Consider the following 27286-nt stretch of genomic DNA (forward strand, 5'->3'; position numbering starts at 1 on the left):
TGGCATGGATGGATGGATGTACTGTATATACAGTTCAGTTAGTTTATATTATAGTCACTTTTAGGATATATACTGTCCTAGAGGGCGGGGAAGGAATAAATAAATGAAAAGCTATATGTGTATGGATAGGCCTGAGGCCACTGAACATTTTGAGGGGTTAAGAATAAAAAAATATATATATAAATGGCTGTTATCACACTTCCCAATAATTTTCACTGGCACACGTTGTGTAACAAAAAAAATGCAAGCCACAAGGGTTAGAAAGTTCATTGTTCCCATTCCTAAACAAAAAAAAACCAACAAAAAAACACTCATACCCAAAGAAAAGAAGAATATGATTTGTCTATAATCTCTGACTAAACTCCTATTTCGAGATATTCTAATACCTAAATGCCAGATCAATAACAAACAAAATTATTCAAATGCATTCGTTTGTTAGCACTAATTTGTGAACAAAAAAACATTTCCTGGTTGCTTCGTACCACATTTTTCCAGGTTTTTCATCAATCATTATGTCGTCCTTGAACAAGGGAAGTCGATTCGCTTCTGGTTCTTACCATGTCATATATTTTTCATGTAATTTTTGATGAGAGGATTTGTGTTGAATTCAAACGACTCCCAACCTAGTAACGTAATGTTGTCGTGTAAGTCGTTTTGGCATAGACATCGTATCAGGAAAAAAATGGATAATCTGGTTAAAAAACATATAATACATACATTTGGAGCAGAGAAACTCCAAAGTCATACAGGACATGCGGCTCTAGAGGACTGGGTTGGTCACCCGTGGCTTAATCGTTCTGTTTACATCAGGGTTCACCAATGGGCACCAGGTAGCCCCCGAAGAACACATAATTAGGCTGTGGACTGGTTCTCAAAATAGCTCACCAGTAATGGGTCGTAGTGAATTTCCAATATATTGGATTTCTAAGTTGCATGAAAAATCATTGATTTCATCAAGGTCTTCCAACACATAATCAATTCTTTCAAAATCCATATGGAAATTGGCCTCAGTGCCCTTATACACGGCCAATGTTTTACTGGTTGACTGAGCCTGTTTCAACCCTACTTCTAATGATTACTACCAGGTAATAACACGTTGGTAACATCGTAAGAGCAGAGTAATAAGTTGTTATTTTTTATGATGATGATATTAAACTGGTAGCCTTTCATGCAAACCAATCCAAGAAAGGAGGCTTTAGCTTCAAAAAGATTTTGGACCCTGGCTTAAAAAATAGCATTGATAATAGAACCTAGTTTCTGTCTTATGCAAACTCCCTCCTTTACAATGTTCCAAGAAGAATAAATAAGTGAGTAATAATAAATATACTTGCTCAATTTTAGCTCCTAGTTATAATGTGGAAAGTGAGACAATACTAGAGTAAGAGAACAAATACACTTAAGATGTTTACCAGAGAAGACAATCGTTGCTTGAATTTATAGCAAGCTGTGAAGTTCAACACCATAAATGGTGACCCAATGCAATCCAGTTTGTTCCTGTTTTAGTCCTCAAGGGAAACATGGTTTACCGTCTGCAGAGTTGGTCCACGTCCGTCAATATTTACCCCTTTGCATTTAGTATTTTTGTGCTGCCCTTTATTGATTTGAACATTCATCCGAGTTCTAAGAAAAACAACGGTCCTGGAACGTGCCGTTACTGTCAAGTACTGGCTTGAGTTTTTTTTTTTAATCCTCCAAACAACATTACGACTCATCATCAGGAGCAATTGCGACACCTTCCATAAACATCTCCCGAAATGATGTCTGAATACTATTTTCGGCCAGACTCACGTGCAGCGGTTTGTTGCATAGTAACCATAGGGCACTTTAGTTTGAACAGCACATTTGTTTTAGTGCTGTGTTTAGCCAAAAAGGTCCCGTTGTTTTGCTAAGAGTATGGGTCCAAACGGATTTCTAATGATTACTCCTGGCAAGGAAAGGTCATGGTCTTTGATTCGAATGCAACTTTGGAAAGAATTTATCATTATTGCACAAATGTCTTGATCTGCATTCGATCGTTTAGAAATGTACGTAAGTATGACATTACAGAGTAATAAAAATACTAGTGCTATTGATTCCCAAGTACCATATTTTTGAAACCTTAAAGCACACTTAAACTCACAAATTGGTCAAAAATTTGAAAGTGTGTCTTGCATACTGTACTGGAAATAAATCGGATGGAAATGCTTAGTTGTAATTACAGTAAATGATACTTTACGGTAAATGTTCTGCCTTTGAGAAACATATAGAGCAGTCTTGCACGCTATTTTGTGACTAACATATTAATATCAATTGTTTGTTGCTAAAAGGAAACAAAAGTGAAGCCCAAAACTTCTACAGCAGCTAAGACGCCAACTTTTGAATGCTCATTGCAAATCCTCTTTGTTTTCTTGCTTTGGACAATAATTGTCCATAAGTATGACACGTATTGTGATAAACTGGATGAAGATTTGTGTTTATGGTAACATTTAATACAAAACTATGTACCCTTTTTGAATTGTTGATAAATTATACTGCACACGGTAACTGTTCTGTCTTTGAGAAACATATATAGTGGTCTTTGAGTGCCCTCTTGTGGTTGATATAGTTAATTGTACATTACTGAAATTCATATTGGTGGTGTCATAATGTTAATTTATGTTCTTTGAAATACATTATCTTAATTTTAAAGCATTTATTTTTTGATTTTTTTTTGTTTTATTTCCATGTGCCTTATATATAGAAACATATCATAAAAGACTATTATGGGAAGGTGCACTTTATAATTCAGTGCAGCTCATAGTGCGTAAATTACAGAAAATATCAGTACAGAGGACCCCTGGGATACAATATGAATCCTTTTTAAGAAGGGAATCGCAAAGTGAAACTGCCACACATCAATGCGTAGCTAAGGCGTTCCAAACCTTCTGTATCCCAGATAAAAAACATTAAATTGACAAAATAGTATGTAGCATGTAGTAGCCACGTTAAATATACATGCATAAGATTAAATAACATTATACTAAATACATGATTAATAGAAAATGAAATTGTATTTGTCTTTGGTGTGCCTTGACTTGAGCTGGTATAGTTGACTAGCAGGTGAGTGCAGAGGAAAAGAGGAGATTGTAATGCCATGAGAAGGTGTTTTGCTATAATCACTTTCTTATAATTATTATATTTCGGATTGTTGATTGGTTATAGCCATGCTACTGAGCTACTATTGTATTCTATTGTGTTCTGTTGTATTCTATTCATCTTATTTTTATTTAATTTTATCCAAATTCTTGTAATAAAATTACAACTACCTCTTTGAAAAAAAAGTACATTTTATTGTGTTTATTTAAAGTTCAAGTTAAGATTTCTTAGTGTCGGCCAAAAAAAAAAACACTCACATGAAACTGTTTGTATTACTGCCTGCAGGTTTCCATGCTTACACACAAATACAGCGGACGGACAATTACTTTTTGTCAGAACACAAGACGTACTGTTGTTATGCGTGCGAGGGCGGCGGAGGATATTAAATAGTGGAAACACACTCCTCAAAGGACGTGGCCGTGACGCCGGCGGGGGTTGTCCTGTCGGCCTCGACTCAGGCCGGACCAATCGTCTTTGGGTCCTGCTGTTTGCCCACGCTCACACTTTTACCATCTCAATGCCATTTAAGGCCACCCAATACATCAGGGCCCGGCTGCCGGATAAAAAGAAGAACACTCACATTCACGGCTTCTGACTCATAAAAAGTGATGAAGTGTCCCTCATACTCAAATGCAAGAGTGACAGGTTTCGATTTTGAATATAAAAATCAGATGGAGATTGGCGAAGAAGTTCTCACTGACAGATCGGCAGACGTTTCTACACGCTCATGCTCACTAACACTACCACTTTATGCGTTAGACTACTGCTTTTCTGCCCTTCAAGGTATTCCCAAACAGATTTATCTTTCAATTAGGCACAGAATGTTTAGTGTTTCCCTACACACTTATGCAAATATATTGCAAACTATTCCATGTGTCGGGATATTTGAAAGTTTTAGTCTGGCTTGTATCGTCTAGAGCTGTGACATCATTAAAGAAAAACAACACTTTCAATATGGTGAACCCCAATACACAACATGTGTGGCCAGCTCTGAAACAGCGGTTGCATACACCTCATTGCTGCTTGCCCTGTCCCTGTGGGCCTTGTAAACGTTTTTTTTTCCGAGTTGCGTGCTTCGACCTTCAAAAGCTCCGTGGGGTAAGTTTACCTGCCTCCGTTACGGCATGTGTTCCTTGTTCGCCTTTGCCTCATTTTAGGTAGGCGGTTATGGCTTTGATTTTTGCTTGTCACCGCAAGTGTCGCGGTTGATAAAATTTTCTCCGGCTATCTCCACGTTAGCGTCAGGGCTGCCGAGGGCTTCCTGTTTTGTTTGCTCCTGGTTGGTGCATGTAGACTGTCCACGGTTTGTTGTCTGGCCAGATAGCCAGGCGTCAGGGCCGGTTCTGCCATGTTCATTGGTTTGTTAATTTCCAGTTGGCTTTGCATTTGTCGCCATAGCCTTTGCCACCATTTGTTGATCGCTCCAGGTTAGCACCTGTTGGCTCTCCGTTTAATTTTTTCCAGTTAGCACATTTTTGTCTGCTTCCCTTTTGTTGTCTCATTACTGCCTTACCTGCGACACAACACTGAGGAATTCTCCAAAAAAAACCTACCAAAACTTATCTTGGAACATTTTTGACTACTTAACACGTAAATCAATGTGGTGACTGTCAGACTACGATGTCGGTGTTCCTCATATGGACTCACAGTTTAGGAAGTCAAAGCCAACATAAGCTGTCTTCGGAAAATAGTTGGAGTATACCGATGAACTATATATAGATTTAACGCAAATACCATGTACAGTACTATTTTCTCACATTCTGTTTGTTTTAGAATTTGGGAATACCTTTAAAGTCGCCTGATGCATCAAGAACCTGGCTGCCAGATAAGGAAAACATTCACAGTTTCAGACTGATTAAACCTGATGGAATGCCCTTCACACAATATTCTCGTCATATGCAATCAAGTTTCAAATTTTTATAAACACTTCATATAGAGATTACGAGTTCTCACTGGCAACCCAGCAGACGTGTATAAAAACTAACTGTTGGATTATGTTAGTGACTAACAGGATTTAGGTCTCAAAGACTATCATCCCCCTCAATGTTCATATCTTAAGATAATGTGATGAATACTGCCCTCTGCAGTGCCTGTACTAATAATGCAGAAAGTCAGGCCGATTTACTTACTTAGTAAATCAACCATAGTTATTTTAATTGTAGTTATAATAGAACCAAGTGTTGAGAATATTAAGGGACGTATAAAGTATAAAATTGAACAGCCCGTTTCCTCAACTTGCACTTACTCCCTGCTACCGCATGATGTCGCTCTTTTTACATATTTCGGAGAAGTTATTATTGAGCAGCCACACAAGATTTTTGTCGAAACTGACTACACTCTGCAAGTGTGAAGTCATGCTAAATCTATACATTTATAAAACGTGAAGAGACCGTGGTGAAGGCAAGTTCAAGCAGGTGGTTGTGAAATCAAGCACGTTTATTTTTTTTCATGGCGAGAAGGTTCTACTTTTATTTTGCTCAGTATTGACTCAATTAATACATTACTGTATTTTCCACACTTTACAGTACTTCATATTATAATGTGCACATAAAAAAACTGTGTTTTTTAATACCTTTTTCATATGTATGGCAGACTAAAGTATAAGACCGAATAAAAACTACAGTAAGAGCTACTATTGTGCATAATTAAATAACTGTATTAGTGCAATGATCGATCAGACAACATATGTTGCTGACCTTAATCTCAATTTGTTGCGTATAACATGATTTGAACCCAAGTTGTGTCAATGTGAGTGCTGAAAACCTAACCACTAAACCACTAGTGATACAGACTACATACAAATAAACATGACATCTTATCTCATTATCACGGTATTTTTTTCTCTTGTCAGAAGCTAAAATTAGAGGATGGAGAAAACAGAGCACTAAAGAACAATCAAACTTTGCATTATTTATAGACTCTGTTTTCTCCATTCTCTAAAAGCAAAAAATATTATGAATGTAAGACAAAATCTAATGCCTTTCCTTTTGTCATTTGTATACTGGTGGCCTAGTGGTGAAGTGTTCTGACGGCCACTAACTGGATATTGAACCTGTTGCATACAATGTTTTGTGACCCGATGGTGACTGATCAATCTTTGCACAAAACCTTGCGTACAAATATCATTATTTTATGCATTTCCAATCTTGTCCACCATATATTGCAGTATATAAGGTGCACTGGGTTATAAGGCACACCTTCAAATTTCCCTAAAAATATGTTAGTTCTTTTTTTAGCTGTTTGATAGTGTCCTTGCAGATATCTGCATCCTTGACTAAATTTGTCATAAAGCATAGTGGTTCGCGTGCAGAGCCAGCTTGCATTTGGGGTCTGACTATTCATCAATTAATCATTTCGCAAACTAACTGCAGACTACTTTGGATAATTCAATTGAGTATAGCAGCAAGACTATTTTTAAAATCATAATTGGACAGTACAGAACTTAAAGAAATTATTTCAAACATACAGTACTTCTGTATATTAGACAAATGCTTGAGCCTGTAAAAAGGGTTGAGTTTTTTTGTTTAGTTGTATAATAAAGTAGTGGTCCGCAACTACCGGGCCGCAGGCTAGAACCAGGCTGTGGGTCGTTTGGTACCGGACCGCACAAAAAAAATAAAAGTTGTCTTATTTAAGAATACAACGTTGCTTTATGTTTTGCTTATAATGTATATATATATATATATATATATATATATATATATATATATATATATATATATATATATATATATATATATATATATATATATATATATATATATATATATATATATATATATATATTTGTGTTGTTTTTTTACCTATAAAATAGCTAAAAGATTGTGTGTGTGTGTTGTACACAAGATTTTACGGTAGTATGTTCCCAAAAACAATGATTATTAGTACAAAAATATCATAGACCACATTTGCACATCCATTCCATGCAACGGGACTTGAACCTTGATAACAGCGGTAAGAGTGCATAATCTTAACCACAAGATCCCTAGGAATATAGGTGAGATATGAAAAGGTATTCAATTTTATCTCATCATCCCACTACTTTACTCCCGGTACCGCATAGTTGAATACGTGAGGCCAGGATTAAAATATTTTCTACAACACTATACACACACAGAATCTACAATGTATTTATTTAATGTCCTTCAAAGTCTGAATTATCATTGCATACCGCAAAAAGTTGTTTACTTCATTGTGCTTTTTTGCATTTATTTATTTATCTTTCAGGAGTACTTTCTGTTTTCTCTATTCTCTAACAACTGGTACCGTGAGTAAAAATAATGTGATGATGAGATCAAATCTAATGCTGCTTCCCATGTAATTTACATCCCTAGTGGTCTAGTGATTGCACAGTGAATTAGGGCTTATTATTAGTGTTATGATATTATTACTATACTAATAATTGGGCAGGGCCTTGAGAATGTTTAATTTATACCGCTTCGTGTAATACAGTATTTGATAGATAAATAAATAAATAAATGTTTCTACTTCGCAGGTTTTTTGGAGCGCAACACCGGTGAGAACTGATTTCTTTATATCAGGTTTAAATCAGAATCAAACTCTTGCTTACCTTCCTCCCAGAGAAGAGCATGCACAGTTGATGCATGGATCCCCCGTTCTTGGTCAGCTCTTTCTTGAGAGTTTTTGGCGAAGGGAGCGTCCAGCCGCCCTTGTGGCGCCCGCTGCCCGTCTCCAAGCAGTTGATGGCATTATCGGAGGTGAAGCAAGGGGTGCGAGGGTCCTGCAGCAGACTGCCTTCGCTGTGGGTACGCCTGCGAAGCGAATTCTGCACACTGAGGCCTCCGCCGCCGTGCTTCTCACAGGTGGCACCCTCCACCATGGAACGCCGTTTGCTTTCGCTTCGCTGCAGGTAAGCATCGTCGCTGTCGTCTTCATCCGACTCGTCGTCGTCGTCTTCGTCCTCGTCCTCCTCCTCTTCGTCCTCGTCGTACTCGTCTTCGTCTGTGTTGGGTGAGGAGAGGGCGTCAGCGCTGAAGGAGCGGTCCAGGCGCAGCTCGGGGATGACAAACGAGGACGAGGAGGACGACGGAGGCGCGTTGGTGTCAGGCGGCTCGGATGCGTTGTCTTCGTCCGCATTGGACACCAGGAGATGGAGTTGGACTTCCTCTGCCAGCTCCTCTAACTCACTCTTCCTGCTGGAGCCCTCCTCTTCTTCGTAGTCTCCATCTCCCCGGATGGCCTCCCTCCAGATGTCCAATTCGTGTCCCTCCACGCTCTTCCAGTCCTCGCCCTCAGTGGAGGGCGGAGGCGTTGGGGGCACCTTGTGGTGTTTCTCCGACCTGCACAGGCTCCCAAGGGGTAGATAGACTTCGTTTAGAGGGCTGAGGGGCTCCGAGGGGTGAGGGCTGCTCAGGGTTAAAGGTTCAGATGGACTGGATGGATACAGGCTACTGTCCTCCCCCTCCTCGGAAGCCCGGGGCGGCAGGTGGAGGCACACCCCCCCTCGGTCACCGCTGTCTCCGCCCAACTCACAGGAGGGCACGTCCACATTCGGTTCCAACATCTGCAAGGGCACACAAAAGGGAGAACGTTCACGTCAGAAAACCAAATTTGAAAACTAAACTGAGCATAGTTAGACATTTTGGTCATTTTCCACACCATATGGTGCACCGGATTATTACACGCACTCCCCAAAAATAGTCTGTTTGTAATTTATCATTTTATACATAATGCGCACCAGGCTATAAGGCGCCTGGAATTAAAACTAAAGAACAAAATGTGCTGTATGTATTTGCAATGTCTGATCAGTCAGAAAATATGCATTTTTACTGATCACAAGTGCATATCTTCTGAATTCAGCAGATATCAAACTCATAACACAGCGTGGAGTGCACCAGATCCCATCCTCAAGAACCCTAGGGATGCAGGCGACACATGAAAAGGCATTGTGTCTTATTGCCAATTTTTTTATGCTGTTATTGGGCCTGGCCGCAAGAATATTCTCATCTCTCATCAGCCGTACCGCTTATCCTCATTAGGGTCGCGAGGGGGCTGGAGCCCATCCCAGCCATCTCCGGGCAGTGGGCAGGGTACACCCTGAACTGGTTGCCAGCCAATCGCAGGGCACACGGGGACAGACAACTCACTCGCTCATTCACTCCTAGGGACAATTTGGACCGGCCAATTCACCTGAAATGCATGTTTTTGGAATGTGGGAGGAAACCGGAGTGCCCAGAGGAAACCCACGCAAGCACGGGGAGAACATACAAACTCCGCACAGGAAGTCTGGAGCCGGATTCGAACCCACGCAGGAGGTTCCCATGACATGAACTGTGCCGCACAAGCGCTAACCACTGCGCCACCGTGCTGCCCGCAAGAATATTGTTAGACAAAAATACGATCTTTAGTATAGCCAACTTGCAAAGTCTTAACAAAGCAAACGAGAGTCCGAATTGAATGGTGCTAAGGGCATTGTGGGAAGTAATTCCGTTGTTTGAACTTTGCAGCGAGGCGTGAAGAGAACAGAATTGTGGGAAGAAATGTGGGCGCCATGAAAAAAATAAACGCATAACCGCGTGTAATCAAAATACTTGCCACTTACAATGCCCAGTTTGAGCTGAGAAAAAGTGAAAAACATACTCTACTCCTACATATCTGGTACAGTGACTAAAAATAGTGTGATAATGAAACTGAGATCGAATGTTTTTTTGTTGTTGTTTTTCTCCCTAGAGGTCAAGTAGTGGATGGGAATGGCAGACTCCACGCCATCCATTTTGATCCGCGTTGCCACCATTGCTTTGCATTTCTGTCCCACTTGAGTTTCTTGTCGATGCCTTAAGTCTGGAGAACACAGTAAGTGCTGACTGCATGAGTGAAAATAGTTAAAGGGACACAGTGTACATTTTAACAACAAAATATTGCTGCATTGTGTAGTGCAAACATATCTAAGTGCTGCAAAGCACAAGGAATATTACAAACTCAAAGTGACTGAATCGCATAATTTTTCATCTCATTGTTTTTGCCCAGCCTTTCACAAGGTTTTAGTGTTTTTAGGTACTCATAGAAGCAAGATCAGCTCCCTGTAGGTGAACATCAAGATATGTAAAATACAAGTTCCTCAACCAACGGGTATCATTGAAACATGCACTTTTATGATAGTTCATGTATTTTGGCTTTTTATTCAATTCAACATCGAAGGAACAAAGTAGGAGGTGTTAAATAATACAAAAATGTCGCTTTAAGAATTGGACTGGCTAATAATATGATAAGGAACATAAAACTAAATACATTCAACGCAATGCAATTTGGAAAAATTAGGATGTAGGAAAATATCTTTCATATTTGGTATTGTGACCCCTCAAAATTTGAGTACTCAACCAGCTAATGATTTAAGAAAATGTTTTTCAGTATTTGCTGACAGTATACAATATATAGACAGGTCAAGTAAAGTCATGTTTATTTGTATAGCCCTTAATCACAAGGAGTCTCAAAGGGCTGCACGAACTACAGACTACACCATACCCCGATCTAAAACCTTCATGAGGGCAAGGAAAAACGTAAAACCTTCAGCATGACGAGAATGAACAACAACACGATAAAAACATAAACATTTTGATTCATTCTTGTTTAAAAAACAACAAACAAACAGATAAAACAAGACACAAATAATACAAGAAGTCAAACTGTAGTGCATTTCGAATCAAATTAAGTCCCGTATCACAAAAAGAAGAATAAATATAAATTAATAAATAAAAAACATGAAACAACATAAGGTTTAAATAGAAAACTCAAAAATGATACATAGTTTGGTTTTGAAATCTGACTTCCATCTATCGTTTAGCACGGTGCTATACTTCTGTCTCCGAACGGCAGATTCGCCATTAGCAAATTAGAAAATCTGAAGTCTGCTGGCACATATTGTGACTATGAGAGTCTGAAATGAGGGCTGAATAATTGAGAGTGCAGTATATTCCAGCAATAATTGTAAAGAATAAGGAGTAAGCAATTACCGCCCACCCTATATTGTGATCACACGGTGCATTTGTTTCATGCTTTGAAGCTATGGAAGAATTGCTGACATGGCGAGTGGCGCAGATTTAGTTTTACTTCTCCATTTTAAGTTCATGTTTGCCTCTAATTAAAAATTAAAGGGTTTAATCGCTGACAAGCTCATATATCTTAATCAAAGATGAAGACAAATACACACACACACATAATATATATATATATAGTAAATGCTTTCACAACAGGGTCCCAAAGACTACTAATAGGCTTCATAATTACTGACATCAGAGGTTAACACAACAGTTGTGAGGACATTAACTAACATAAATTGCGAACATTTAGAGAAGGTACGAATTGTGTTGTCTTATCCAGCTAAAACATGGCTGTTTTTAGCAGGCTACTTTTAAATCTTAATCGGGCGGCAGTAGCTCAGGAGGTAGAGCGCTCGTCTTGGGATCAAGAGATCGCAGTTCGAATCCCGGCTCCTGTGTTACATGTCGAAGTGTCCTTGGGTAAGACACTGAACCCCTAATGCCCCCAATAAGCAGGTTAGCGCCTTACATGGCTGCACGGCCGCTATTGGGAAATGTGAAGCACACTGTAAAGCGCTTTGGGAAGTCTTGACTTGAAAAGCGCTATATAAATGCAGATCATTTCATTTCATTTCATCTTTATTACATCTTGTTGTAAGCATTGTACCCTTTTCTGTAATCAATAACAATAAAGACGCTCCCCTACTTTCGAAAACATTCGGGTTACAAAAAACGGTAAATACAAATCTTTTTTTTGGGATGTCAAAAAATATCCGGACATTGCTGTAAATTAGATTTTGTATTGTGTGCACCTTTTTCCGAGTACAGGACAGTACTATCGTGCTTCTTTCCGCCGCTACGACGAACTTTTACATATTTATTGTTTAACATCTCGTGCATCCATTCAATATGGTTGGTGTAAAGTGCAAAGAAGAGGCGAGCCGTTTCTTTTGAAATGAAAGTGGAATAAGGAAGCTTGATGTGGTTGAGAAAATGGTTGGATCGCTTTTGTTGGCCACTTTCTACCACCGAGGAGGAAGTCGGCTAACTCTTGAAGCTCATCTTCCAAAAGTAAGTTAACCTTAACTTTATTTATCTTTATAGAGCATATAATTATTTTTTAAATTTTTTAGGAGAACACAATACAGGTTACTTAAACACACCTTGAACATACTTGTATAAACCTTAAACATACATTCCATACAAAATATAGCACTGAAGCAACTTACGGAAAAATTCAACTTACAAATGATCGTCCGAAATCTAGTTCGTAAGTAGGGCAGCGTCTGAGACGATTTTATTTTATTCTATATTGTAAACTAGAATGAGAAATGAGGCTCTTTGCCAATGGTGAGCATGTTTTCTGGGCAGAAGTGATGTCATGGAGTCATATCTTAAAGCATGGGTGTCAAATTCAAGATTCTCATGAGGGCTGCACTAGGAAATTAATGGCATAAAAAGTATGCCTAATTTGGAGGGCTGGAGGTCTTTTCGGAGGCTCACAATTAAATTATGATTCAGGGATGTGAACTTTAATTATAAAACAAATTGTGAGGGTTATATTTTCCTCAATATTTTTATTTCAGTAAGATTTAATCCGTTCTAGTGTTTATTGGCTTTCCATTTATAAGAAAAAAAAAAAACAGCAATTGAATTCATTAATTCTACAGTTTATGTAACTTGTGGAAACTGATGTAAACTGTATAGTGATAAAAATAGCATGCAAACACGAGGTGGAACCATTGACTTAATATTATAAAAATATTTTTGACTTTTATTTTATCCTAAAAATGTTTACCTGATTATGCAAACCTCACTTTTAGGTTACATATATGTTAGAACAGAGCTAATAACACTGTCAATGGTGCGCATGTCTTCCTAAAGCACGTCAGAGTTGGATATTCAATTCCAAATGTTGTTTGAATAAGAATATTGTGTTGTTTCGGGGATCATTGACATGCAATAATCACCCAAAAAATTTGGAATAATCTTGAACATCATGTATTTTCGAAGCAGGCATGTGAATTAAATAAGACAAGCTACGTATAACGTTTCAAGAGTGATAAATGGTCAAAGTCATACACCATCCATCTTTTTGTTTGATTGGCTCGAGGAGAGCTGTAAATTTAACCTGAAAACCTCAGCCAAAACCTGGCACATGCACACACACACCATCCATCCTTCTGATGTTCACGCCTTTAACCTCATCCCAGCCCACAGAAGTGTCAGCGGTTGCATCTTTGAGCAGCCCAACAAAATTCCACACCCACGTTGTGAAAAACAATGTTAAGAATTCTGCATTTTTTAAAAACATGAATATGCTGCCGATTCAACAAGGTGGCTTTACTAAAGTACTTTGACTCATCATCGTGGCAGGAAATGAGATGGCAAACATGGCGTGTTTTTTTTCAACTTTATTGCTCACTTGCTCATAACGTGAACAGTGAGAACGTGCAGCTATTAAAATGAAAAACCAAGTGGCAGAGCATCCGTGTACTTAGAGTTATGGTTTGGATTGGAATATTCAAGTGAGTTGGCACATGTCCAGGAGGCAGCTGCAACTCCAACAAAGTCAGCATAACTTTTAAGATGTTAAAATACAGAGCGTATGAAAAATAATAAAATATGGACGGCGTGGGTTGAAAGTGCAACAGTAAACTCTCTTAGTTGCTTTAACGGGGACATATTATATAAAATCACTGTTTTCAGCTAATTTGGACTCTGCAGTAGACCCTTGGGATATGGTGTCCCCAACATACGGCTTTCTGAATTTAAAGTTGTTCAGCCTCTCCTTACAGCATTTTCCCCACTATGGGCCGGTCACACAGACATTTGCGGCTGAATCACGGCCAGAAATTTCTGACTTAAAGGCGGACGCTATAGGACGCATTGAGATCGCCATTCAGACGCAGTGCATAACACGAGGTCGGAAATTCGCGCACAAGTGGCAGCGCGAAAAAAATTTGCGCTGTTCAATTCTTGAGAGCGCGTGGACACAGCCTTTCACGGGTTTATCGAGGCTGGACCGCGGCCGTAAACTTCTGGCCGTGAAGCAGATGTCGTTGGGCGCTATTGGACGTTTTGAGACCGCCATATAGACGAGATAGAGCAGTGCTTTACTCGCGGTCGGAAATTTTCACGTGGTTGGCCGCGTTCAAAACTTTTGAGCTGCTCAAAAGTTTGAGCACGTGTTAAACCGCGTGCCGCACACGTGGTCAACACGAGGTAATGACGCGGAAATGACGCGGAACGACGTGCTCTGGCCGCGGCCAGGGCGTAGTTACACATGGGTAGGACGGGAAATTTCAGCGGGTAATCGTGGGCGGAGCATGGTAATAGCATGTTCTGCGCCTGTATCGCGGTGTTATTACGTGAAATTAGCGTGTTACGCGTGTGACAGTCAAACGCCTTTCTCCGCGTATAAACAGCGCGAATGCCGAGCACACCATTGTGCTCGTGACGTCAAGGGGGTGAACATGGATCACCGTCAGCGTAGTTTCTCTTCATTTCGAATAAATCTTTCGGTGCATTATCAATGGTCGTAGCAAGGCTTTGATGCTAGGTCCTTAGCTTGGCCTTTTGGCCGAGAGTAAGAATCCCGGCTCCTAAGCTTTATAGCGTGTTAATAACGATAATGAATAATTAGCAAAATAGATAAAACAAATAACCCCAATAAACTCCTCCCCGTCAGCGTATCTCACTTATAGGGAATGTAATGGCGAACATATAACCAAATCCACCTCGTCTTGCATTCGTTGGGAATGCAATACAACATAATCCATTCCATCTTTATTTTTGTTGTGAACCTAATCGAACAGTAAATCCTTCCCCCCTCGCGTGAACGCGCATTCTGCTGCGCTTTCATCAGAAGCGATCGTATTCTATATTAAACGCTTATTAAAACAACAAAGCGAGCTAATTATAATAATTGGGAGATCCTAGTCTATATAACGCATTTATTTAAACAATAAAGTGCGATCGTATTCTACAAAATGCGTTTGTTAACGCAGATGAAAAGGTCAAGAGCGATCGCAGCAGAATGCGCGTTCACGCGAGGGTGTGGGGGGGTGGGTGTGTTGCGTAGGAGTCGGATTTGGGCACAACACCGGCTCGGGAGCTTTTATACCCGTGGTCCATACGAGAAAATGACGCAGAAATGACGCGATGAGGAAGCGGAACAGTCGCCGGCGTCTTTTTTCCGGCCATACCACAGACGAACGGCGGGTTGTCAAATTTTGCGCATTTTCCATCCCGGGCAACCACGGGCAAAAAAAAAACGCAAAATTTTAGCCGTGATTCAGCCGCAAATGTCTGTGTGACCGGCCCCTATACAGCATTCACAATAAATCATTTTGCCTCCCGAAGAAAACATGTCAACTTTGAGCTGTGTGTTCTCATGACGAGTTATGTCCCTAAGATGCCTGTCTGCAATTGGTCAACGTCATATAAAATCCTTGTTTGCTATTGTATTTTGTTACGTCATGATGAAAATGCTGATGTTATTGGCTGAACGACCACTCACAATGCCTTTCTCTTTAGACAGTTCAGAACCTCGTCTGCATTTTAATGACTTAGGGAGTCGGCGATACAATACTGTATTTTTTTGTACTTTTTGGGTCCTAAAATGTAAAGTGATGCTAAAGGTAGAAGCAAAAGCCTGATAACAAAAGAAACAAAGCTCATGATTATCAATAAATATACAAAGAAGGCGTGTGAATTGCTTACCTTGCTAAGTTACATGGTTTTGATTAATTTACCTTCGGGACAATTATTAAAAATGAGACACTAAAAGCAAGGAAAGTTGAATTTTTAAAATATGATTAATTTTTAATCCATCCTCACTGTCTCCTCCACTCCTTTGGATCCACCCGCTACTACACTCTACCAGCTTAAGTCAAGTAACACGTAAGGTAAAGCAATTTATTTTTTCCTTTACATGTATTCTTATTGATACTGTTATTTCCAGGGGTACCAGGGGATTGGAGCAAATTTTGTTAAGTTTCTATCCCCACTCTACGACAATTTCACCTTGCAGTTCCCACCTCAGAACAGTTTAATTTCGTATCCTAGGGACGTACTTTATTGTCTGGGACTACAACTTCTGTAAAATCAAACAAAACAACAATATTTCAGTAAACTGGTGACATATTTTGAATATCAAACTGTCTTTAAACCTAACTATAGTCCAAGCCAAGTAGAGGCAAATACAGTCCAAAAGAAATATGCCCGCCAGCTCCATTGAGGTCCATTAAAGTACACTTGTTATTTACTGGACTCATGAGGGGAAGTATGAATTAATAAGTCTTGCACAAATCAATTCTGTCTTGTGGGAGCCCGCATTGTGCCGGTCGGGCCGACCCCCCCATGGCGCCACGCAGGTCACAAGACGCTCGGCTTTAATTGCGATGAAGGATGTCCTTTCATGAGACCGTGCCGGCTGTTTAACGCCCCTCTGTTGAGTTTGCCTCAAGTAACAAGATGGCGTGGATTATTATTTACTTATTTTTAAAGACTGATTCAACTTCACATTTCCCTCTCTGCATTGGATAAATGGCCAATATTAGTATTGGTAGTCCATCCTTATACAGTTTGTGGTACTAAATATTGATCATTTTTTATTTTTTTAGTTAAATAATATAATCAAAATGTATTTATATACAGATGTAGGGTCATGCCCCTGTTACAGGGACACATCGATTTGTTATTAACTCATAAAAGGCCATAATGTATGAATACCTTTTTAGAAGCATTGTCTTTATCAGTAATTATAAACCCTCTGGTGATTATATTAGTCTGATAAATCATCATTAGATGGCACGGGTGGCTATGATTAGATCTTTTTCCCCACATAGAGAAGGACCAACTTTCTAGTGATGCTTCCTGTATCTGGGAAATGAGTGTGTGCAGGCGGCTCCATATGGCGAGTAGGAGTAGTGAAGTAAATACAAATACTGTATAATAATATCAACGAGAAAACTAAAATCTCTTCCATTGTGCAATGTTTGTAAAACAAAGTCAGTAACGCAAATTAAGTGTAAATAAAACTGGAGTTAGAATATTATAGATACAATGTGGAGACAGTATCCATTCCAAGACAATAGTATTGATCCGATCCAAGTAACGCTCACTATAGATAGTATCGGTATTTGAATCGATAAGCCCACCCTTACCAATCATGTCCCTAAAATGAAAGGTTTTCCGCACGGCAGTGGCCGAGATTTAAGAGGTGGAAAGCGGTGTTCCCTTTAAGCTGCCCGCGTGCGCAATTGCGCACTGTTCGCACATTCTCAGCGCACAAGAAAATCTATCCAGCGCACAAAAATGAGGGCTCAAAATTACTTATTAAGAAGCGACTTAAGTCAAAGTTACAGTGCATGAAGGTAAAAATACACGGGTTCCCCTGACGTTGTGTCCTAAATGCGGTATTTTGAAGTCGAACAAAGTTGAGTAAAGTTAGTGGAGTATGTCGAGAACCGGCTTCTTCGGCTCGGCTCACTAAAAGAAACTGGCTCTTTCGGGTCCTAAACGGCTCTTCAGGTTGCTTTTGCTTCTTTAATCCCAACATGACCAAATATTAAGTAAAATTATGCACAAAATGACTAAAAGGAAGGGGGAATAGAACAAAATAGAAAAAAATACCAAAATGAAAAAGTAGTGAAAAGCTGAGAAAAAAAGAAACAAAAGGAAGAGAAAAAAACGAAGGAAAAATTTAGAAAAAAGCCAGAAAAAAGAAAAGAAAGAAATGTAGGAAAAATAGTAACTAGAGAACAAAAAGAAAAAAGTAACAGCTCAGAAAAAATAGACACAATGAGATTTTTTTTGAAGGAATTTTAAAAAAAAGTAAAAAAAAAACACCGAAAAAAGAATAAAAAGTTTGTGTTGCATTCAAATAATTTTTCAATTATACCAAGTCAATCTTGTTGCCAACATTGCACTTCCACTCAAAAATGTGATTAAAAACAGTTGTGTATCGTGCAACCGACTAAACAAGACCCCAAAATTGTTAGTATTATGTGACAAAATATACCAGGAAAAAAAAGAAATGGAAATCTTGTGAAAGAATTGTAAAAACAAATGACGTTTGTAGGCCTTACAACCTTTGCAATTTTTTTTGCGTTGCCGAAAACTCACCAAAATGTAACTTGATGTCAAGTTTTGGACATGTTTGATAATTGATTATCTTGCCACACTTGGGATTATGGTGGCTCACTGTTGTTTCAAGCGTTGCTAACCGACTTTGTGTGAACGCTCAGACCCGTGGAAAATTACAGGGAACATTGGTGGGAAGGAATGTTACAACTTGGAAGCTTGTTGGACACAAATGTAAAGACTCACATGATTTTTAAAGCAAAGAAAAGCACTAACAAGTCTGCTAGGGAAGTAACGCGATTACTCTAACAAATAAAAGCCAAACGATAATTGCATGCGTTGCCAGTGTGCTTCTAAAAAACAGAAGCATAAGCAGATCCTTTTTTTCCCCCCTCTGTTTCGCCTAAAGGTTATCCGGATCTTTCTTCCTCCTCAGCGCTCTACTTAAAGCACCCTTGTGACTACACTTAAAAGCTCCATTGTGATGTTACAATTGATGCATGGAGATGTATATTAACAATGAAGTGCAATGGCAGAAAAGAACAAAAGGTTCCTCGAGGGGAACTTGAGCGAGGAAAATCGGCCATTTCGCTCACTGGCCTTTTGCTTCGTAGTTGAAATGACGGCCATGATGTAAACCCTTCTCCAATTTTGTTCTGGGTTGTATAGAGTAGAATGTATCCGTGACAAAGCATTAACGCAAAGTGAGAGGTCCACAAGTTACTGATAGTAAAAACCTCGCCAGACAATATTATTATGATTTAGTGGGAAGGACGCACCAAAAATTAGTTTCTGGCATAAAACAAGACAATGCTAGTTTTCGCCATAGAAGGGAAAAACATGCAAGTTTGCATAGCAGTACGACTCCAGCTGTGGCGTTAAAAAGAGGCTAGTTTTTGACTAAATCTTTCCACTGAAGAAGACAATTGCAGTTTTAGGGAAAAAAGAAGAAGCTAGCTTTTGAGGTAGAAGAGTACAATGCATGTTTTTGACAAAGACAGCAGTAATTTTTGGCATAAAACCAGATGAAGCTAGTTTTTGGCATAGAAGGGAATATTGCTGTTTTTTTAAGTAATACATAGCACAACAGATGCAAATTAGGTATCTGTGAATAAATATAAATACAGTGCCTTGCAAAGGTTTTGACATTTTGCCATGTATCAGGCTTCAAAACTATATTTATAATATTTGCTACGTATCAGTAACATTTGTATCAGAAAAGAAACCATACATATTCAACATTTTAAATGGTGCTAACAATTAAAATATTGAAAAGTAGATGTTGCAAAAATATTGGCCCCCTTTGAGTTAATACTTTGTAGAACCACAGCGAACACAAACACTAATCTTTTTCAGTATGTCTCTATGAGTTTTGCACCTCCTGAAATAGATATATTTCCCATTATTCCTTGCAAAACAGCTCAAGTTCCTTAAGGTCTGACAGTGATTTTGTGACATATTTTTTCCGATCTTTCTACAAATTGAGGATTGAGGTCTGGTTTGGCCATTCTAAGACTATTGTATTGTTAGTTTTAAACAATTACATTGTAGATTTTGCTTTATGTTCAGGTAAGCAACTTAAAGGTGTTGTGTTTCGCCTTATTAGGTGATTAGCATAGGCGTTAAACATAGGGGGCCAAGAGACACCTTGTTAAAAATAAACTGCATAAATGGAAACCAACCTTGCTTCCTTGACAGGTTTGCTGCTTTACATATTCTGACTTGATGACGGCATTGTGCCAGCGTTAATTAACATGAACCTTCCCTCCCTATTAACAAGAGAAAATGTACATATCCTCCTACCACCTCACTGACATTTCACTTTTTGTTAGCGGCCTCGACGGTTGAAGTTATGGACGGAGACACAATGGAGCCACCTGTCAGAAACACTCGTCCCCTCATGCACACGCTCGACACTGGACTCGTACAAATCACACAACAAAGTCACGTATGCTTGCAAGTTTTATAAGACGAGGTTTGTGGTTGTACAATTCATAGTTGAACTTTTTTAGAGATATGTTTGGGAAGTTATTTGTGTAAAAACAGAAATATGCTTGCTGTGTATACAACTATAGTATACAATTATAGGCTGTACTTGTCCAAGACACAGCACAGGAAATGGTGCCCCTACGACTCAAGTGGTTAAGGGATTTAGCCACTTACCCACTCACTATGTTGACATACTATGGCAAGCTGCTTTGTGAGCCACCATAAGGACGCAAAACATGGGTCAGCAACAAATTCATACAGCTGTATACCAATGCGGTACTGATCAACGATACCATTGGAACATGGTTTCAAACAACAGTCTATGTAAGACAAGGCGGGATCCTCCAACTTTATCCAACATCTTCCTCGGGAGGATCAACATGAAGGTACAGTTAGCATTGAGGGACACAATATCACCAACCTACGTTTTGCTGATGATATTGCCAGACTGGCAGAAGAAGAACAGGAACTATGACATCTGGTCAAAACATCAGTCTAGTATGGGATTGAAATCAGCATAGAAAAAACAAAACAGTCCCCAAGGTATTATTACAAACATCACCATCAACCACTGACAGCTTGAAGTTGTCACCAAATTTAAATGTCTGTCATACCAGAAAAGAGGTCAGGACCAAAAATCATGGCCTTGATAGCTAGAACCACCGTTGCAATTACCAGACTTAAACCCGTCTGAGGGACAAGAACATAGCAGTGAAATTAAAGATCAGACTCATGCAAGTGCTGGTTACATTTATCTTTCTCTAATCCAGCAAGACAAGGACTCACACAGCAAAGGTGGAAAGAAAAATTCAGGCAATGGAGATGTGATGCCGCAGAGAACTTCTAGGCATCACCTATATAGCCATTGTGACAAACTGTGTGCAACACCATCAGTGAGCACATTAGAACCTATGAAGAACTGTTGTCAACTCTGCAAGGACGAAAACTGCAGTTGTATGGTCACATCACACGACCAAAGACCAAAGAAGAACTGGGCTGACAACATCAAGGAATGGACTGGTGCCACAAGCCAAAAACAGGCCAGGAACCATCAGTAGTGGAGATAGCTGTCCAGAGGTGCATCCTCAGTTGTGCCCTGACAACTCAGGCAGTTGAGGAATCCGTGAACCGTGTTGATATTTTAACATAATAAGACAACAGATCTTTGACATTTAAAGCCATCTAAGGTAATGAATAAGTCATGGTCAGCTGCTACTATATCAAGCTATTCGCCTTGTAAACCGTGAAAAAGAACATTGTAAAAACTATATGTAACACTGCACTGTATTGTATCTGGGTATTTTAATGAAGAAAAATGATAAATATTTGATATATAAAGCTGTTTATGGTAGTAAATGAGATAGAATAGAAAAGAATAGAATATACCTTTATTGTCATTGTTACAAAATGGGTTAACATATTGTGACAACGAAATTGGGCATGACACTCCAGTTTCACACATTCACATTCACAGATACAGATACAGATACAGTCAGCTGCTAATATATCAAGCTAGTCGGCTGGTAAACCGTGGAATAGGAAACGCAGTTATGTCGTTCGCTCGGCTCTCAACTCCCGTCTCGCTCATAAAATCCACATTTTTATGACCTGTTAAATCAATGAATGTTCTTACAGCACCACTTCCTTGTTTATATCAGACTAAAAAGTCGGATAAGATAGAAAACTACATAACATAGGCTAACTGTTAGATTTAGAACATATTTTGTATCTGGTTAAGAGTTGTTTTAAATTGATACCCCTCTTAGGAAAGCCCTGAAAGTTAACAATGAGAATGAAGAATTGCTCACCCTTTTTATTTATACAAATCAATCTGTCAGTCATTAACAACAAGGTGATTTTTGGTTAGAGAGCTAATTGATGAATAGCCCCATCGACAATGGAGGATGTCAAAGAGACGCTTTTAAAACGTAGGGGGTTCCGAATGTATGATGATGGACTATTTAGAGGATGAAGGTTATTCACACAAACTCCCGCACTCAAGGGGGTAATGGTCCGATGATGCGCCTCCGGATAGGAATCGGGAAACACGGGTCAGGATCAGTCCATTAGGAAATGACGACATTTATCTCGTCTCCTGTAAGCATGTTATTCATTTGCCAGGTGTGAGAATGGGTTGCTTGAATGAACTTTGTTTGAAGATAGTTAGCAAATCTAATGGTGCTTGGTAAGGATATGAAACATTACTCCCAAGTGTGTGTTTCCTCATCATTATTTATAGCTCTATTTAATTTCAATTTTCATAAGACTAACCGTTAATTTGTGTCGTGATTAACAACTCATAGGATCATGTGTAAATTGCGGGTCATCACACCAGTAATTAGCTGCTTTTATATCACCATTACTAGCTTGTAGCTTGAAAGAATTAAGGGTTGGTTTGCAATAACATGACGCTACACTACTAAAATAGTTTCTGCTGCAGCTCAAGCAAGCATTCCTGACATGCTTGCAAATAATGTCGCTTATTAAATTAATGCCCTCGCCACAATTGTTGAATGCATGAGAGTACAGCATAAAGAAGTATCAAGTTTTATCACAGTATATAATAACCATGCAACATTAGTGCTGTCAAAGCAAAAGCTTCAACTCGAGTTAACTCTGTCCTGCCTTGAGTTAACTTGAGTTAACTCCTGCTAAAGATTTCACTTGGACATGATGATATAAGTAGACTCAAGTTGCTTGCGAAGACGACACACCTCATCTCATCTCATCAGCCGTACCGCTTATCCTCATTAGGGTCGCGGGGGGGCTGGAGCCCATCCCAGCCATCTCCGGGCCGTGGGCAGGGGACACTCTGAATTGGTTGCCAGCCAATTGCAGGGCACACAGGGACAGACAACTCACTCGCTCATTCACACCTATGGACAATTTGGACCGGCCAATTCACCTGGAATGCATGTTTTTGGAATGTGGGAGGAAACCGGAGTGCCCGGAGGAAACCCACGCAAATGTAATTTGATTTTAAGATTTGTAATCAGAAGACGAGCAGCTCGTGATCGTCAAACTGATTGCGATGGATATCGGCTTATCATCTTTGTGGTTTTATTGTCACTAAGTATGATAACAATCAGATTTTGACCATAATAATAAGAATACAAGGAGCTCGTGGTCATCAAATTAATCGCGATGAATATCTGCTGATCATCCCTAAATTTGGAGTTTGTAATCTTAAGCAATTTAAGGACACCAAAGTAAAAAACAGGCAGATTTTGACCATAATAATTAGAGGAGGATCTGCTCGTGAGTCAATTGAACCGTGATGAAAATCTGATGATTATCCCTAAATTTAAAGTTTATGATATCAGTAGTTTTAGCATCACTAACTAAAATCAAAGGAAGATCTAACTCATCGGCTAAAATGTTTATTATCATTTGTATTGTTGGGTTTCAATAGTTTAAAATCAGGGTTGGGTAGGGTTACTTTAACTGGATTACTTTCAATTACTTTTGGATTACTCCAATACCAAATATGCTAATAAAAGACAAAAGAAACTAAATATGAATAAAATTATGACTCACAACACGTGGTAAGCTTTCTCTCCTGGCTTTGATCTCTTTGATCTCCGGCAAAACTAACATAAAATGCGACAGAAACAAAATGAAAATAAATCCAAACAGCTTGCCAACATCATTTTTATCGTTCCATGTATTCCGTTACTCCCCAAGCCTGCACAAAATTTAGTAATTTTATTCATATTTAGTTTCTTTTGTCTTTTATAAGCATATTTGGTATTGGAGTAATCCAAAAGTAATTGAAAGTAATCCAGTTAAAGTAACCCTACCCAACCCTGTTTAAAATAACCAGCGTAATAATTATAAGAAGAGCAGCATGTGATCTTGAAACTATTCATGAAAAATACCTGCTAATCATCCTAAATTTTAGAATTTGTAATCGGTAATTTTAGGATTACTAAATTAGATAACAGGCACATTTTGGCAGATAACCCCGGCTTGTTAGCTAATATTAAATGTAATCATTTGTATTTTTATGAATGTTGATACTTTTAAATGAACAGCTCGACATCATCGAATTAATTGTGATGAATATCGGATGGTCATCCACAAATTTGAAGTACATAATCTTTATTATTTTACAATAATCTGTATTTTTTAGAGTTATAATACTTTAAAATGCTACATACCTGAACTACATTTTTCTCTCAAATCTGAAAAAGGCAAAATTTAAATATCACCGGTTTCGAAACTGACTTAGTCTCTCTCCCAAGTGTTACAGTTTATAACCTGAAGATGACCTAAACGTTTGATTATAATTTGACTGCGCAGCTTCGAAGTATTTGATCGGAATTGAAAAACAAAAAACAAAAAAAAAACATATAATTAGAAATAAAAACAAAAGAGCAAGACGAGGGAAATAAACCTTTGACGTATCTGATGATGAATCAGACTTTGCGTTTGTTTGTATTTTTCAGGACGACATCATGTTATCTCCATTTGTTTCCTCCGCTGTAAATTTGGTGTGATAATGATATAAAATCGAATGTGTTTTAAATATCATCTGTATCACTGGTGGGCTAGTGGTTAAGTGTAAGGGGCTGCTACCCAGGTTTGATATATACTGTATGCATTTCCAATCGTACATACAGTATTTTGCGGTATACAAAGCTCACAGGATTATAAAGCGCAATTTTAATTTCTGGCCAAATTAGTTTTTAGGTATGTCCATAAACTATTGTAACGTATTCATATTTTATTGTTGGAATCATTCTTATTGATCTTCTTATTTTAAGAGTTGATAATGCAATATCCAAATAGCATTTTCCAAAAGGTCAACTACCGCTAACAAAAATAGAACCGTAGGGGCAAGCACACCCTGAGAGTCATGGACGGTCACTGAGGGACAATCGTGTGAACTCTGTCCTCGTTACCATGACAATGAGAGACCAATCCCAGGGGTGCACCTGCGCTCTACTGTGCCGTCTCCAAATGTTACATCCTCACCTATGAACTTTGTCATTCCACCTTTCTCCTCATTTTGTGGTGCAACACCTCCAGTGCTGCCTCCAATTTCCTGTGGTTGTTTTGGAACATAGGACGATAGAATGTACATCTGTGCAGGTTCTTTACTTACAGCAACAGTAAAGCTTTAATGTTGCTGCACGCCAAATCAGTGCATCGTCTCCATAAATTTGACTAAACTCGATTAGCAGAGCTGTTTGAAATAGAGTCCGCTGCCAAACGCTCCTTTCATTTCCTCTCAGCCGTTAAGGTTTCTTCTGTGCAGTTCTTGCTCCCATAATCCCGTCTTCCCTTCACATGACTCCCAGCTGGATTCATGCGATGCCAAGTTGGATTTCAGGATGTTTAGATTTGATTCCAACACCAAAGTGTTGAGTCTTTTTAATGGCAAGGGCATGAAAGGTCACAGGTGTGCATCCCTATAGGTGAGTGGTTTTCAAATCAAGGTAGGTTTACCCTTGCGGGCAAGGAACTCCAGTTGGTACTTGAGATTTAACAATTTAAAACAACAGTCCTTGTTGAATATTATCAAAAAATATATATTAAATTGAGTCAATATTTAAAGAAGATTAAACATTCTGTTTTTAATTCCCCAAATTTTTAGATGTAAGTAAAAGATATATGCACATATGACTGTAACAGCTCCCTCATCTGACTTACAAACACAATAGTCCAGGATACCACTCACCCTCTACACCAATAGTTTATCTGTCAGGGCACAGATACAGAACATTATGATTGAGGAGGGTCCATTTTGGGAAAAGCTTGATCCCTCTGTCATTACTTTTCTAAACAACAGGCCCCGCTGACCAATCCAACAAGTCTGCCCTCATTTTTGAGGGTGTAATTTAGTGTTATGCATGTTTCCCCCTGTGAAAGTGAATTTCCCAAAGGGGGACCAATAAACTAACTCTAAATCTAAATTGGGTCAGTTTGATCCAAACCCAAAATATGTATAATTTTTTTAAAAGGGACTTCAACTCTTCCAAATTTGGTTTTCTACATTGTTTATTAAAATTGTCCCTCAGTGGTTTGTTTTGTGATAAAAAATGAAAATTATTAAAAAAAAAAAATATTGATCTTGATAGTAAGCAAAAAGAGGAGAACAATTAGGATTATGCATTTTTAAAGATACTCGTGGGTCGAGAAATTTGCTTTAATTTGTTATTTGATTTTATATTATTTTTATTCAATGTATTTATTTCACATAACATAAGGCTCACCAAAAAGGAGCTAACATGATTGTCTGCCATCTTGCTTCTACGGGTACCCCAAAAAAAAAAACCTTGAGAAAGGCTGGGCAAAAAAAAAAAAGAAAATAAAAAAATGGCGCTATGTGGTCACTTTGAGTCTCCGTAGTTTGTATTCTTCCTTGAGCTTTGTGGCACTCGTTTACCGTTGTATTACACAATGCAGCGTCATGTAGTGGTCAAATATTACACAGTGTCCCTTTAATATCACAAACAAAACAAGTATCTTATGGTAAACTTCCAAAATTGTGTCTTTTTTTTCAGAAGAACCATTTTGTTTGGTGCAAGTCAGCAACTGATTTCATTTTCATTTTCTAATTTGTTCATGCATTAAATTTTCTATATTTTTTATTTAATGCATTTATTTATTATCTATTTATATGTTCATGTATTAATTTTGTACAAAATAAACTAGAAATGTTCAAATTGAGTTTTAAGATTTTTTTTACACAGTTTAAGGTTTTTTTGAGTCAATAGTTTTTTTAGTTTTGCTCTAACTCATTCGATGCCAAACGCCTTTCTCAAATCGGAAGAGCCGGTGGCAGACATTTTTTTCCATTTTGACAAATATTTATAGCCCTTCAAAAAATGTAGTTCTGTAGCTATATAGGCATAGACCATATCAAAGGAAATCTTCATCTTTCCAATTTTTACCATTGTTTAGTAAACGACAGTTGAAAAATTTGGTAACCATGGAGATCACATTCCCTCGGGTGGACGCGTTCATGTGGCCGTGTACAAAACGTCATCCTTTTTTGACCAGATGATGATTAGTGTAGGGTGGAATTTCTCAGAGGAGAATGTGTATTTGTAACCAGATGGTAACATGTTTCCTTTTCAAATATTTCTTTC

The 27286-nt window shown here is 38.6% G+C and overlaps 1 protein-coding gene across 2 annotated transcripts in view; it reads right to left on the reverse strand.

Moving 5' to 3' along the window:
* Positions 1-27286, reverse strand: part of rgs3a (regulator of G protein signaling 3a) — a 183133-nt gene that overhangs the window by 42234 nt on the left and 113613 nt on the right. For both annotated transcript variants that reach the window (XM_088320165.1, XM_088320166.1), the window contains one exon: positions 7685-8638. In XM_088320165.1, coding sequence (XP_088176291.1) covers positions 7685-8638 — 954 coding nt within the window. The remainder of the gene's footprint in view (positions 1-7684; positions 8639-27286) is intronic.

The sequence above is a fragment of the Urocampus carinirostris genome, chromosome 16, assembly GCF_059441175.1.
Source record: "Urocampus carinirostris isolate Australia breed hairy pipefish chromosome 16, RoL_Ucar_1.0, whole genome shotgun sequence".
Classification (NCBI taxonomy): domain Eukaryota; kingdom Metazoa; phylum Chordata; class Actinopteri; order Syngnathiformes; family Syngnathidae; genus Urocampus; species Urocampus carinirostris.